The sequence below is a fragment of the Cucurbita moschata genome, unplaced genomic scaffold (genome assembly GCF_002738365.1).
Source record: "Cucurbita moschata cultivar Rifu unplaced genomic scaffold, Cmos_1.0 Cmo_Scf00007, whole genome shotgun sequence".
In the NCBI taxonomy this organism is placed as follows: Eukaryota; Viridiplantae; Streptophyta; class Magnoliopsida; order Cucurbitales; family Cucurbitaceae; genus Cucurbita; species Cucurbita moschata.
Window position 1 is genome coordinate 1,318,341 of NW_019268523.1, and position 15,321 is coordinate 1,333,661.

At 36.0% G+C, this 15,321-nt stretch overlaps 2 protein-coding genes across 2 annotated transcripts; one reads left to right on the forward strand and one right to left on the reverse strand.

Annotated features, from left to right (window-relative positions):
* Window positions 1-755: 755 nt before the first annotated feature.
* LOC111445128 (sporozoite surface protein 2-like) lies at window positions 756-14,818 on the reverse strand. The gene is made up of 23 exons (XM_023083361.1): window positions 14,708-14,818; window positions 14,559-14,620; window positions 14,406-14,489; window positions 14,235-14,318; window positions 14,064-14,147; window positions 13,893-13,976; window positions 13,722-13,805; window positions 13,551-13,634; window positions 9,520-9,612; window positions 9,358-9,441; window positions 8,949-9,032; window positions 8,778-8,861; window positions 8,607-8,690; window positions 8,436-8,519; window positions 8,292-8,348; window positions 4,054-4,080; window positions 1,856-1,939; window positions 1,684-1,767; window positions 1,445-1,528; window positions 1,265-1,357; window positions 1,104-1,187; window positions 944-1,027; window positions 756-800 (listed from the first exon to the last, which is right to left on the reverse strand). Exons 1-23 carry the CDS (start codon window positions 14,772-14,774, stop codon window positions 756-758), a joined length of 1,788 nt encoding a protein of 595 aa, XP_022939129.1. The 5' UTR covers window positions 14,775-14,818.
* On the forward strand, window positions 10,541-11,882 carry LOC111445039 (uncharacterized protein At5g19025-like). Its single transcript, XM_023083227.1, has one exon. It carries the CDS (start codon window positions 10,990-10,992, stop codon window positions 11,665-11,667), a length of 678 nt encoding a protein of 225 aa, XP_022938995.1. The 5' UTR covers window positions 10,541-10,989; the 3' UTR covers window positions 11,668-11,882.
* Window positions 14,819-15,321: the final 503 nt, after the last annotated feature.

Genomic DNA, 15,321 nt, shown 5'->3' on the forward strand with positions numbered 1-15,321 from the left:
TTCGTTTCATAATTGCGGCCTTTCTGGGAAATTGTGTGTGGATTTGGTAATTATGTTGGACAAAATGGTCAACCAATTCATTTTTTTATTACATTTTTAATTATATTCTTTGTCTTCTTCTTCTTCTTCCCACTAAATTGGCGGCCAAATTATATTAAATAATAAATAAATTATACTATGAGTCGAAAACCTTAATAAATAGTTGAATAGGGAGAGAGTTTTAAAGTTCAAGGTCCATGCTAGTGCATGGTTTATAGTTATACGAGAACAATACTTACTGTGTTCAGCTCATTGCACTGTGCTCGTTACATAGACTACACTTATACTTGGAGTATACTGTGTTCAATTCATTACATAGACTGCACTTATACTTAAAGTACACTGTGTTTAGCATATTACATGGATTACACTTTAATAGAGTGAGGTCCTCCAGGAATGTTAGCTCCTGGTGGGCGGTAGTCTGTTACGTCAACCATCTTTCTTGATTTCTCGTCCTACAAAAACATAACATAATAATCAAGCACATTTCACACAAAATCCAACAATTCTTGATTTCTCGTCCTACAAAAACATAACATAATAATCAAGCACATTTCACACAAAATCCAACAAAAACTCTGCTCATTGTTAAGCTCATTGCATGGATTACATTTGAGAAGTGAGGTCCTCCAGGAATGTTAGCTCCTGGTGGGCGGTAGTCTGTTACGTCAACCATCTTTCTTGATTTCTCGTCCTACAAAAACATAACATAATAATCAGCGGTAGTCTGTTACGTCAACCATCTTTCTTGATTTCTCGTCCTACAAAAACATAACATAATAATCAAGCACATTTCACACAAAATCCCATCTTTCTTGATTTCTCGTCCTACAAAAACATAACATAATAATCAAGCACATTTCACACAAAATCTAACAAAAACTCTGCTCATTGCATGGATTACATTTGAGAAGTGAGGTCCTCCAGGAATGTTAGCTCCTGGTGGGCGGTAGTCTGTTACGTCAACCATCTTTCTTGATTTCTCGTCCTACAAAAACATAACATAATAATCAAGCACATTTCACACAAAATCTAACAAAAACTCTGCTCATTGCATGGATTACATTTGAGAAGTGAGGTCCTCCAGGAATGTTAGCTCCTGGTGGTCGGTAGTCTGTTACGTCAACCATCTTTCTTGATTTCTCGTCCTACAAAAAAATAATATAATAATCAAACACACTTGACACAACATCCAACCTTCTCTACTCACTGTAAAGCTCATTGCATGGTTTACATTTGAGTAGTGAAGTCCTTCAGGAATACTAGGTCCTGTTGGTAGATAGTCGTTTACGTCAACCATCTTTCTTGATTTCTCGTCCTACAAAAACATAACATAATAATCAAGCACACTTCACACAAAATCCAACCAAACTCCGCTCACTGTTAAGCTCATTGCATGGAGTACATTTGAGAAGTGAGGTCCTCCAGGAATGTTAGCTCCCGGTGGTCGGTAGTCTGTTACGTCAACCATCTTTCTTGATTTCTCGTCCTACAAAAACATAACATAATAATCAAGCACAGTTCACACAGTCAACCATCTTTCTTGATTTCTCGTCCTACAAAAACATAACATAATAATCAAGCACAGTTCACACAAAATCCAACAAAAACTCTGCTCATTGTTAAGCTCATTGCATGGATTACATTTGAGAAGTGAGGTCCTCCAGGAATGTTAGCTCCCGGTGGTCGGTAGTCTGTTACGTCAACCATCTTTCTTGATTTCTCGTCCTACAAAAACATAACATAATAATCAAGCATATTTCACACAAAATCCAACCAAAACTCTGCTCATTGTTAAGCTCGTTGCATGGATTACATTTGAGAAGTGAGGTCCTCCAGGAATGTTAGCTCCCGGTGGTCGGTAGTCTGTTACGTCAACCATCTTTCTTGATTTCTCGTCCTACAAAAACATAACATAATAATCAAGCATATTTCACACAAAATCCAACCAAAACTCTGCTCATTGTTAAACTCGTTGCATGGATTACATTTGAGAAGTGAGGTCCTCCAGGAATGTTAGCTCCTGGTGGTCGGTAGTCTGTTACGTCAACCATCTTTCTTGATTTCTCTTCCTAAAAAAAAACAACATAATAATCAAACACACTTCACACAAAATCCAACCATAACTCTGCACTCATTTACCTTTAGTGAACCAAACAAGCTTGCATCTTTCACGCCTATTCCCATCGCTTCTGCGCCATATGCTTCAAACATGTCATACAAAGGTTCGTAAGTCAATAAGATGGCATGAAAATACGAGAAGAATGTGAGAAAACAAGGACGAAGATTACCCGGAGACAGCACGAGTACGAGAAAGCATGAAAGGAGGAGCACTGACAGAGGTGTATTGCTACCCATTTCTTGGAGAAGATTATCCAAATGGATTGAGTTCGATAACACAATGAAACTGCTTGGTCCTTCACACTTCATATCAAACCCTATTTATAACGTCCGATTATAACGTACCATGCAACTTGTTTTCTATTACCATATATATTCATGGGGAGGTACATTGCACCCACAATATTTTATATATTTATGAAAAAAAATCCGTGTAAACTATTACATGCATTGGCTACGCGCTTGAAAATTAATAATTGGTAGTCGCATAACTTATTTCAACGATAATTCGATATTATCAATACTTTAGATACGAACTAACTTTGTTCTTTATATTTATTTTATAAAGAAGATAAATGAATATGGATTATATAATAAGAAACTCAATTTATTTTCAATTTATCCATATAAGGTAGTTAAAATGACATTTGTTATTTTAGAGAGAGAAAGAACTAGAATGTTGGATAGGCATTTTGCAGTGTATTAATTGTAGTCTTCTCTGCATGGATTACACTTGGAATCAATTTGAAAAACACAGAAATTTTATGAAACGATTAAATGAATCTGAAAACATCATGAATAATAATTAATTACGTGTCTTAAGATTATAATAATCCTTTAAATTAGAATATTAATTAATAATTGAGGTAAAGAAAAAAGAGGTGGGCCAAGGCCCATGGAGTGACCCACCAAATCATTCAAAGCCCATAAGCCCAAGGAAGTATATTTTATTTCATTTTCAGCGTATAATCACGCTTTCACTTCGATTGAGGAGTTGGATTGGTTTAGGTGCCGACAAAATTTTTGGGTTTTCTTTTTTAACTTCAATTCATAATATCTTTCTTGTCTGTTAAATCAATTGCACTAGAAAAACAAGACAATTCATTAAAGAAGTAGACATTATTAAACTAATAGTCTAAGCTAACCATTTCAACCCTAAAGAAATGGTCTAATATGATCGGTAGAACCATTTCAACCCTAAATAAATGGTCTAATATGACCCGTAGAATATGATCTGTGTTTGATTGAATCGGGTAGTTTAACCGCGGTTGGATTGGAATTTGGTTTGAGATGGTCAATTTCCCATACTCGATCCGGTCTGCAAGTCGGTTGACCAACCAACCATTATGGGTTTGTATTGCCGTCCATTGAACCGTTGGAGAGACCGTTGGGCAAAGTAGTCAACGGATTAATTTTTTACTATATTTTTAATTATAATCTTCTTCTAATTGCACCTAAATTCGCGGCAAAATTATATGAAATAATAAATTAATTATACGAATCTAATGTAATGTATATAGAGGAGAGTAATTAAAAACTGAGTTGAAAAGCTTAATGAGTATTTAAATAAAGATTAAAATTAAGGTTCATTCCGGTGCATGAATTATTATACTTGAACATGAATTATTATACTTGAACATAAACACAGAACAACATTTATAATAATGCATTGTTCAGCTATTACATGCATTATATTAGAACACTTCTTATTCAGCTATTACATGCATTACATTTTAATAGAGTGAGGTCCTCCAGGAATATTAGATCTTGTTCGTCGATAGTCTGTTACGTCAATCATATTTCTAGATTGCTCGTCCTACAAAAAAAATAACATAATAATCAAACACACTTCACACAAAATTCAACCTAAACTCTGCTTATTGCATGGATTACATTTGAGTAGTGAGGTCCTCCAGGAATGTTAGGCCCTGTTCGTCGATAGTCTGTTACGTCAATCATTTTTCCTGATTTCTCGTCCTACAAAAAACAACATAATAATCAAACACACTTCACACAAAATCTAAACAAAACTCTGCGCATTGTTGAGCTCATGGCCTGGTTTACATTCGAGTAGTGAGGTCCTCCAGGAATATTAGGTCCGGTTCGTCGATAGTCTGTTACGTCAATCATGTTTCTTGATTTCTCTTCCTACAAAAAAAACAACATAATAATCAAACGCACTTCGCACAAAATCCAACCAAAACTCTTGCTCGCTGTTAAGCTCATTTTATGGATTACATTTGAGTATGAGGTTCTCCAGGAATGTTAGGCCCTGTTCGTCGATAGTCTGTTACGTCAATCATCGATTCTGCGCCATATGCTTCAAACATGTCCAACAAAGGTTAGTAAGTCAATAAGATGGCACGAAAATATGAGAAGAATGTGATAAAACAAGGAAAAAGATTACCAGGAGACAGCACGAGTAGGAGAAAGCATGAAAGGAGGAGCACTGGCAGAGGTGTAGAGCTACTCATTTCTTGGAGAGGATTATCCAAATGTGTTGAGTTTGATAACACAATGGAACTGTTTGGTCCTTCACGCTTCATATCAAACCCTATTTATAACGTCTGCTCGTCACATACCATGCAACTTTCTTTCTACTACCATATATATTCATGGGGAGGTACAGTGCACCCACAATATTTTATATATTTATGTAAAAGAATCAGTGTAAAATTACCGAATATAATTTGTAAAAGTAAACGGAGTAGATAAGATTTAAAACCATACGTCGGCTACGCTTGAAAAATAAAATCGCATAACCTATTCCAACAATAATACGATATTATCAATACTCTAACTACGAGGTAGCTTTCTGGTTTTACCCGTATAAATAAAATAAATTATATAACTTCTTTATATTTATTTTATAAATAAGATAAATGAATATGAATTATAGTGATTTATAGTCTTCTGTGCATGGATTACACTTGGAATCAATTTGGAAAACACGGAAATTCATATAACGTTGAAATTGTTAGGATCGATACCAGTTGTTAGCTCGGATACTAATTGTTAGGATTACTCAACGACACACACTCGATCAAGATGAACACAAAGAACAACAAAAAAAATACAAAGAAGGAATATTGGCTAAAAATTTTATGTCGATGACTTCAAGTATGTACAGAAAAAGGGAGAGAGTACAACCCTACTGAGTATATATATGGTTTTAATTTACTAAATCTAGCTCTCAAAAACATATAATTTAATAAATATATCTATATCAAATATCTACCATATATCTCTGTCTCATCTTTACGAAATATTTTCTAAATATATTTACAAATATCTTTCAAATATATTTCTACAAGGCTTCATATATCATGAATAATAATTAATTATTACGTGTCTTAAGATTATAATAATCCTTTAAATTAGAATATTAATTAATTAATTAATAATGGAGGTAAATAAAAAAGAGGTGGGCCAAGGCCCATAGAGCGTCCCACCAAATCATTACCACATCATAAAAGGAGAAATCCGAAGCCCATAGCGTTACAAATTAATGAATTCAGCAAAGAAAAAAAATAACAAACTCAAAAATTAACTGCTAAAATGTTTAATGTGGTTCGTAGGTTTGTGAAAAACTGAATTGGTTGTTATATGCAATGACAACAACTCTAAGAATCGAGTTCTTGATTCCTTTAAAGAAGTTTTAGAGGATAACCCGAACAAGGATATCTCATCACTTTAGCTAGTAGTCTTATGTTGCGTTTGTGAAGATCTTGTTTACGATCAAGTAGAAGCCGTTGGAAGGGAAAATAGGTCGACATGATCTTCTAATAGAGGCATGTACCAAAGATCGTTGTTAGTGATAGTGAAGAGAGATCTTTTAACTTTAGAGCTTGCTCATTGTCTAATTATTCCATCACTGAATCGTGTAAAGATGTGAAAAAAAAATACGAACATCTTGAGCATGCCACCTTTGAGCTTTGGTGAGAAATTTGAAGATGCTCATAACGTAGTCTTGATATTGGACGATCGACAACCGTGCTAACCACAATTTTCAATCTAGGAAAATGATTAAGAATATGTGTAGGCAATTCAAGACCCAGATTGAGTTTAGGAGGCTACTTGTCGGTGACGAAATATTAATTGCTCGCCACAAACATCTGGATAATGAATATGTTCTAGGTGAATCGAGTACAATTGTGATAGATACTAAAAATTAAAACTTTTGAGATGTGGGCTTAAAATGATGATATATTGATCTCAATTCATCCCAAGTTCTCTGTTCCAATCTCTATCATTTCTGTTCTTCCTCTTCTTCTGTTCTGATACCATGTTAAGGATGAGAAACAAAAGTCGACTTCGCCCTCTTCTTTTGTTCTATTGAAACATTGCAAAGACCAAACTCCTCTAGCGACTGAACGCGGGATTTGGTAATTATGTTGGACAAAGTGGTCAACCGAATTACTTTTTATTACATTTTTAATTATATTCTTCGTCCTCGCCTATCTTCTTCCCACGAAATTGGCAGCCAAATTTATATTAAATAAGAAATTAATTATAGTAGGAGTCGAAAAGCTTAGGAGAGAGTTTAAAGTTAAAAGGTCCATGCAGACGCATGGATTATTATTATATTTGGACACATAGAGACAACAACACTAAGAACGTACATTTCAACTCATTCCATAGAAGTAAAGAGAGGGGCTTAAGAGAGTTATATAGTAGTTATAAACAGCGAAGGTACGATCCATCCATGAAATGACGAGGTCGAGTTCATGGAGAAGTGGCGTGGAATAAAGGTCCTCCAGGAATATTAGCTCCAGTACTTCGATAGTCGTTTACATCAACAACCAACTTTCTCGATTTTCCTACCTAAAAAAAAAAAACAACATAATAATCAAACACACTCGACACAAAATCCAACCAAAACTCTACACTTACATACCTTTAGCGGAGCAAACAAGCCTGCATCTTTCACGCCTATTCCCATCACCTCTTCGCCTTTTGCTTCAAAAATGTCGAACAAAGATTAGTAAGTCAATAAGATGAGTCGAAGATACGAGAAGAATAAGAGAAAACAGAGTACCAGAAGTGAGCAAGAGAACAAGAAAGCATGAAAGGAGAAGCATGGACAGAGGTTTAGAGCTACCCATTTTTGTGAGAGGATTATCAAAATGGACTGTCCTTCACAGATCAGATGGAACCCAATTTATAATGTCCGACCATGCAACTTTGTTTGTTGGTATTATCACATATATTCATGAGCAGTTATAACGCGTCGAAAATGAGTTATAATTGCATAATCTATCTCTACAGTAATACGATATTATCCATTATATAAAAATTGAAAATAGCATTGAAATTCAAATATTCATGGTGATCTAAAGAACTAGAATGTTGAAAGAAGGTTTGGATAAGATATACATAAATTGGGAGAGTTGATGAGAAAGTCGAGGCATTTTGCATTGTCTCAGTTGAAGTCCTCCCCGCATGGATTACACTTGGAATGTGGTTGGAAAACACGTATCTTCATGGAAACATGAAATGAATCTAAATATGTTATAAATTGATAATATCTTCTAGTGTTATAAAACACTGAAATTAATTGCACAAGACAACTCATTAAAGAAATAGACATTATTAAATTAATGGTCTAAGCTAACCATTTCAACCCTAAAGAAATGGTCTAATATGACCTGCAGAATATGATATGTGTTCGATTGAATCGGTAAGTTTAACCGCGGTTGGATTGGAATTTGGTTTGAGCTGGTCTATTTCCCATACTCGATCCCGGTCTGCAAGTCGGTTCACCAACCAACCATTATGGGTTTGTATTGCCGTCCATTGAACCGTTGGAGAGACCTTACGTTGGGCAAAGTAGTCAACGGATTAATTTTTTACTATATTTTTAATTATAATCTTCTTTTAATTGCACCTAAATTCGGGGAGAAATTATATTAAATAATAAATTAATTATACTAATCTAATCTAATGTATATAGATGATAGTAATTATAAACGAGTTGAAAAGCTCAATGAGTACTTAAATAAGGATTAAAATTAAGGTCCATGCGCGTGCATGAATTATTATACTTGAAAATAAAGATAGAACAACACTTATAATGCATTGTTCAGCTATTACATGTATTACACTTTAATGAAGTGAGGTCCTCCAGGAATGTTAGGTCCTGTTGGTCGATAGTCGTTTACGTCAACCATCTTTCTTGATTTCTCGTCCTACAAAAAATAACATAATAATCAAACACACTTCACACAAAATCCAACCAAAACTCTGCTCACTGTAAAGCTCATTGCATGGATTACATTTGAGTAGTGAGGTCCTCCAGGAATGTTAGGTCCTGTTGGTCGATAGTCGTTTACGTCAACCATCTTTCTTGATTTCTCGTCCTACAAAAAATAACATAATAATCAAACACACTTTACACAAAATCCAACCAAAACTCTGCTCACTGTAAAGCTCATTGCATGGATTACATTTGAGTAGTGAGGTCCTCCAGGAATGTTAGGCCCGGTTGGTCGATAGTCGTTTACGTCAACCATCTTTCTTGATTTCTCGTCCTACAAAAAATAACATAATAATCAAACACACTTCACACAAAATCCAACCAAAACTCTGCTCACTGTAAAGCTCATTGCATGGATTACATTTGAGTAGTGAGGTCCTCCAGGAATGTTAGGTCCTGTTGGTCGATAGTCGTTTACGTCAACCATCTTTCTTGATTTCTCGTCCTACAAAAAATAACATAATAATCAAACACACTTCACACAAAATCCAACCAAAACTCTGCTCACTGTAAAGCTCATTGCATGGTTTACATTTGAGTAGTGAGGTCCTCCAAGAATATTAGGTCCTGTTGGTCGATAGTCGTTTACGTCAACCATCTTTCTTGATTTCTCGTCCTACAAAAAATAACATAATAATCAAACAAACTTCACACAAAATCCAACCAAAACTCTGCTCACTGTAAAGCAAAAAATAACATAATAATCAAACAAACTTCACACAAAATCCAACCAAAACTCTGCTCACTGTAAAGCTCATTGCATGGATTACATTTGAGTAATGAGGTCCTCCAGGAATGTTAGGTCCTGTTCGTCGATAGTCTGTTACGTCAACCATCTTTCTTGATTTCTCGTCCTACAAAAAATAACATAATAATCAAACAAACTTCACACAAAATCCAACCAAAACTCTGCTCACTGTAAAGCTCATTGCATGGATTACATTTGAGTAATGAGGTCCTCCAGGAATGTTAGGTCCTGTTCGTCGATAGTCTGTTACGTCAACCATCTTTCTTGATTTCTCGTCCTACAAAAAATAACATAATAATCAAACAAACTTCACACAAAATCCAACCAAAACTCTGCTCACTGTAAAGCTCATTGCATGGTTTACATTTGAGTAGTGAAGTCCTTCAGGAATACTAGGTCCTGTTGGTAGATAGTCGTTTACGTCAACCATCTTTCTTGATTTCTCGTCCTACAAAAAATAACATAATAATCAAACACACTTCACACAACATCCAACCATAACTCTGAACTCATTTACTTTTAGTGAACCGAACAAGCCTGCATCTTTCACTCCTATTCGCATCGCTTCTCCGCCATATGCTTCAAACATGTCCAACAAAGGTTAGTAAGTCAACAAGATGACACGAAAATATGAGAAGAATGTGATAAAACAAGGAAGAAGAGTACCAGGAGACAGCACGAGTACGAGAAAGCATGAAAGGAGGAGCACTGACAGAGGAGTAGAGCTACCCATTTCTTGGAGAGGATTATCAAAATCGATTGAGTTTGATAACACAATGAAACTGCTTGGTCCTTCACACTTCATATCAAACCCTATTTATAACGTCCGCTTATAACGTACCATGCAACTTTTTTGCTATTACCATATATATTCATGGGGAGGTACATTGCACCCACAATATTTTATATATTTATGAAAAAGAATTCCTGTAAAACTACTAAATATTCTTTGTAAAAGTAAACCGAAGAGATAAGATTTAAAATCATGGATCGACTACGTTTGAAAGATAAAATCGCATAACCTATTCCAACAATAATACGATATTATCAGTATTATCAATAAAGAAGTAGAATGTTAGGACCATTTTACAGTATTGAGTTGAAGTCTTTTGGGCATGAATTACACTTGGAATCAATTTGGAAAACACTGAAATTCATGAAAACATGAAATGAATTTGAAAATATCATGAATAAAACAGAACCTAAATATTAATTAATTACATGTTTTAAGATTATAATAATCCTTTAAATTAGAATATTATTTAACTAATTAATAATGGACGTAAAGGAAAAAGAGGTGGGCCAAGGCCCATGGAGTGTCCCACCAAATCATTCCCACATCATGAAGGAGAAATCCAAAGCCCAGAAGTCGAAGGAAGTAGCCCTTCTCGCAAGCTTTCCTTCATCCTCTGACTTTCACCATTGCCATTTTCCCAAAATTTTCAACCTTTTTTTCTTTCTTTTTCGTTTTCTTGTTCGTTTTCCTTCAGAGATGTGGCTTCGAACCTCCAAATCACGCTCTCTCCACTCTTTGCTTCCTCATTTTGTGCCTCCGTTTCTTTGGTTTTAATCTGTTCTGCCCCCATTAGCTCCTTTGTTTTTTGGGTTTAATCGCGCTTTCGATTCGATTGAGGAGTTGGATTGGTTTAGGCGCCGACAAATTTCTGGGTTTTTTTTTTTTTTTTTGGTAATACCCTCTTTTCGATTTGGATTTTCCCCCTGAGTTGTTCGATCTGATATCGGGGTCTGATTGATTGCTGGAGATGATCTGTGTTTGATTGAATCGGGTAGTTTCAATCGCTGTTTGATTGGAATTTGGTTTGAGATGGTCTATTTCCCATACTCGATCTCGGTCTGCAAGTCCGTTGACCAACCAACCACTATGGCGAGTTCAGTGAATTTAGCCGATTCGAGTTTCAAATCCAGGAACAAGAAGATGACTCCCTCATCGACTTGTTCGAAATTTCCCGTTTGTCATCGGTCTCGATCGGCCGTCATCGATATTGTGATTTTGATTGCTGTCGTTGGTGCTTGTGGGTTTTTGTTATTCCCTTATATGAAGCTTCTTATTGTTGAATCCCTCGAGATTTTCGGTGCGATTCTGTATTTAATGGGAGATGAAGTCTCTCGTGCTCCTTGGATTTATGGATCCATTGGACTTGGGATTTTCTGTGCTTTATTAGCTGCTTGGGTTGTTTTAATATGCACGAGCAGGAAATGTGGAAATCCCTATTGCAAGGGGCTTCGAAAGGCGGCTGAATTCGACATCCAATTGGAGACGGAGGAGTGCGTGAAGAACTCTACTCCAGTGGTTAAAAATGGCGTGAAGAAGGGGCTTTTTGAATTGCCCCGTGATCATCACCGCGAGTTAGAAGCTGAACTTAAGAAGATGGCACCTCCTAATGGAAGGGCAGTGCTCATATTTCGAGCAAGATGTGGCTGTTCTGTTGGTAGGTTGGAAGTTCCTGGGCCTAGGAAGCAGCTGAAGAAGATCAAGAAATAGTAGTATTAATAATAAATATTGTTTAAAGCTTATAGATAGGATATCATTACAGGTTTACTCAGTATGCAGAGAAGAATTTTCTTATTCTTGTGGAAAAAGATTAAGAACGTTCAATGTCTCTAAATAAGCTCATGGCAGTCAGGTGTAAGGAACATATACAGTTTTCAAGTAGGGAATATACAATCCTTGTTGCATCATCTCGATGTGCTCTCTTATTTCCATATGTCCTGCTCCTATTTACTTCTTCAATCCATTTGTTTTGTCTTTTTTTCTGTTCATACTCATGAATTACACTTTTAGTTGAAACATATGCATGTTGGTTGATCACGGCAGTATTATTAGACGATTCGAGTATTGTGTGGCTATGTGTGATTGTTAACTTGCAAATGGAAGAAGATCAGGCCTCTCCTCTAGATTTAGAGTCCTTGATGGATTACTTTGATTGTTGACTTGCAAAATATTAGTACCTGGCTTGTTTCATAACCCGCGGTCTGTTGCATCAGTGTCTGCTCGTCTCATTTTGATATCCCTAAGACGACATGGCTTTGTTTGATAGTATTTCTTTATTAGGCTTTCTGAAAGGTATGGTGTAGTCATTGTTACAAGGGTGAAGACAAGCTATGTTAACAGTTGTAGATATAGCATTTCTGCTGCTGCTGCTGATACCAACCATCCTAATCATATTAAAGAGCAGGTAGTGTTCTTCTTTTACTTTCTGAGCTTGCAAGTCCTGATGAGTCTTTTATCTCGAACCTATACGCTTTCCTTTCTACGTTGTGATGTCCCACATTGGTAAGGGTGTGGAAACCTTCCCCAAGCAGACGGCTTTTAAAGCCTTGAGGGGAGCCTGAAAGGGAAAGCCCAAAGAGGACAATATCTGCTAGCAGTGGATCTGGGTCGTTACATACGCAGAATCCATGTTTCATGTACTAAAATTCTCTTAATTCTCTTCACTTTTCTAAGAACTGAAACTCAGGTCATTCATGCATATTGCTTCTCTACTATCAAAGCTCATATTAAATATGGCTGGCAAACTCCATATGGGTCTATGTTCTGTGAAAACACTGATGTGCATCCAACTTAGGTTTTTGCGTTTGAAATCCTCTTTTAGGGACCTTTAGTTCTTGGAATTGGATTCCCTTTTGGATGTAAAATTATGGGTCGGACCAATTGGATCAAGAGGAAGGTCTCTGAGAACTGCTGCAATCTGGGCTGGTGTAAACTGAAAGGGAATCAGGCATCCTCCCTTCCATGTCTCATAGGGAAGAATGGACGAAAAGGGAAGAAATTTGATGCCCAGATACAACACCAGAATGCATTTTAATGAGATTGAAACATTTGTATGCAGGATTATAGGTCATTCTTGTAGCATCTTCGAAAGAAAGTTGGATCGTTGCATTTCAAATAGTTTGTTACTGAACTGGTTATACGTGCACTTCGACATTTGAGTTTAATCGGGTAATGATTGAATCCTACTACAAAATGAAATATATTATTGAAACTTTTAAAAGTTATAATTATCAATTTAGCCTGAGTGATGAGATGATCTTTAGCTATAAAAATTGAGTTCTTTTTCAACAAAATGGATGGTTTTTTTTTTTTATTCAATGGAGAAAAATCCGAGGCTATATTGATAAAAGCAAGACGTAAAAGCCCGGGCTCGCTGTTGAGAAGAAGCTGAAGTATCAACCAACAGAGTGGCCCTGGGCGGAGTGCTCGATGCTGTGCTCGCTTTAGAATGCAGTTTCATCCTTTGAGTCAACCGCGTTTTCTCCTTCCGGTCTTTGTAATTCATCCAATTTCAGGAGATTCGTCAGCTTCCTTATCTCTCGAGNAAATCCAACCAAAACTCTGCTCACTGTAAAGCTCATTGCATGGTTTACATTTGAGTAGTGAGGTCCTTCAGGAATATTAGGTCCTGTTGGTCGATAGTCGTTTACGTCAACCATCTTTCTTGATTTCTCGTCCTACAAAAAATAACATAATAATCAAACACACTTCACACAAAATCCAACCAAAACTCTGCTCACTGTAAAGCTCATTGCATGGATTACATTTGAGTAGTGAGGTCCTCCAGGAATGTTAGGTCCTGTTGGTCGATAGTCGTTTACGTCAACCATCTTTCTTGATTTCTCGTCCTACAAAAAATAACATAATAATCAAACACACTTCACACAAAATCCAACCAAAACTCTGCTCACTGTAAAGCTCATTGCATGGTTTACATTTGAGTAGTGAGGTCCTCCAGGAATGTTAGGTCCTGTTGGTCGATAGTCGTTTACGTCAACCATCTTTCTTGATTTCTCGTCCTACAAAAAATAACATAATAATCAAACACACTTCACACAAAATCCAACCAAAACTCTGCTCACTGTAAAGCTCATTGCATGGTTTACATTTGAGTAGTGAGGTCCTCCAAGAATATTAGGTCCTGTTGGTCGATAGTCGTTTACGTCAACCATCTTTCTTGATTTCTCGTCCTACAAAAAATAACATAATAATCAAACACACTTCACACAAAATCCAACCAAAACTCTGCTCACTGTAAAGCTCATTGCATGGTTTACATTTGAGTAGTGAGGTCCTCCAAGAATATTAGGTCCTGTTGGTCGATAGTCGTTTACGTCAACCATCTTTCTTGATTTCTCGTCCTACAAAAAATAACATAATAATCAAACAAACTTCACACAAAATCCAACCAAAACTCTGCTCACTGTAAAGCTCATTGCATGGTTTACATTTGAGTAGTGAAGTCCTTCAGGAATACTAGGTCCTGTTGGTAGATAGTCGTTTACGTCAACCATCTTTCTTGATTTCTCGTCCTACAAAAAATAACATAATAATCAAACACACTTCACACAACATCCAACCATAACTCTGAACTCATTTACTTTTAGTGAACCGAACAAGCCTGCATCTTTCACTCCTATTCGCATCGCTTCTCCGCCATATGCTTCAAACATGTCCAACAAAGGTTAGTAAGTCAACAAGATGACACGAAAATATGAGAAGAATGTGATAAAACAAGGAAGAAGAGTACCAGGAGACAGCACGAGTACGAGAAAGCATGAAAGGAGGAGCACTGACAGAGGAGTAGAGCTACCCATTTCTTGGAGAGGATTATCAAAATCGATTGAGTTTGATAACACAATGAAACTGCTTGGTCCTTCACACTTCATATCAAACCCTATTTATAACGTCCGCTTATAACGTACCATGCAACTTTTTTGCTATTACCATATATATTCATGGGGAGGTACATTGCACCCACAATATTTTATATATTTATGAAAAAGAATTCCTGTAAAACTACTAAATATTCTTTGTAAAAGTAAACCGAAGAGATAAGATTTAAAATCATGGATCGACTACGTTTGAAAGATAAAATCGCATAACCTATTCCAACAATAATACGATATTATCAGTATTATCAATAAAGAAGTAGAATGTTAGGACCATTTTACAGTATTGAGTTGAAGTCTTTTGGGCATGAATTACACTTGGAATCAATTTGGAAAACACTGAAATTCATGAAAACATGAAATGAATTTGAAAATATCATGAATAAAACAGAACCTAAATATTAATTAATTACATGTTTTAAGATTATAATAATCCTTTAAATTAGAATATTATTTAACTAATTAATAATGG

What these genes read in the sequence shown, in the direction of transcription:
- LOC111445039 (XM_023083227.1), top strand. Translation starts at nt 10,990, where the DNA reads ATGGTCTATTTCCCATACTCGATCTCGGTCTGCAAGTCCGTTGACCAA.
- LOC111445128 (XM_023083361.1), bottom strand. Translation starts at nt 14,774, where the DNA reads ATGGGTAGCTCTACTCCTCTGTCAGTGCTCCTCCTTTCATGCTTTCTC. An exon ending in GCTTGTTCGGTTCACTAAAA is followed by an intron (nt 14,490 to 14,558) that starts GTAAATGAGTTC and finishes TATTTTTTGTAG; the next exon opens with GACGAGAAATCAAGAAAGAT. An exon ending in AAGGACCTCACTACTCAAAT is followed by an intron (nt 9,613 to 13,550) that starts GTAAACCATGCA and finishes TATTTTTTGTAG; the next exon opens with GACGAGAAATCAAGAAAGAT.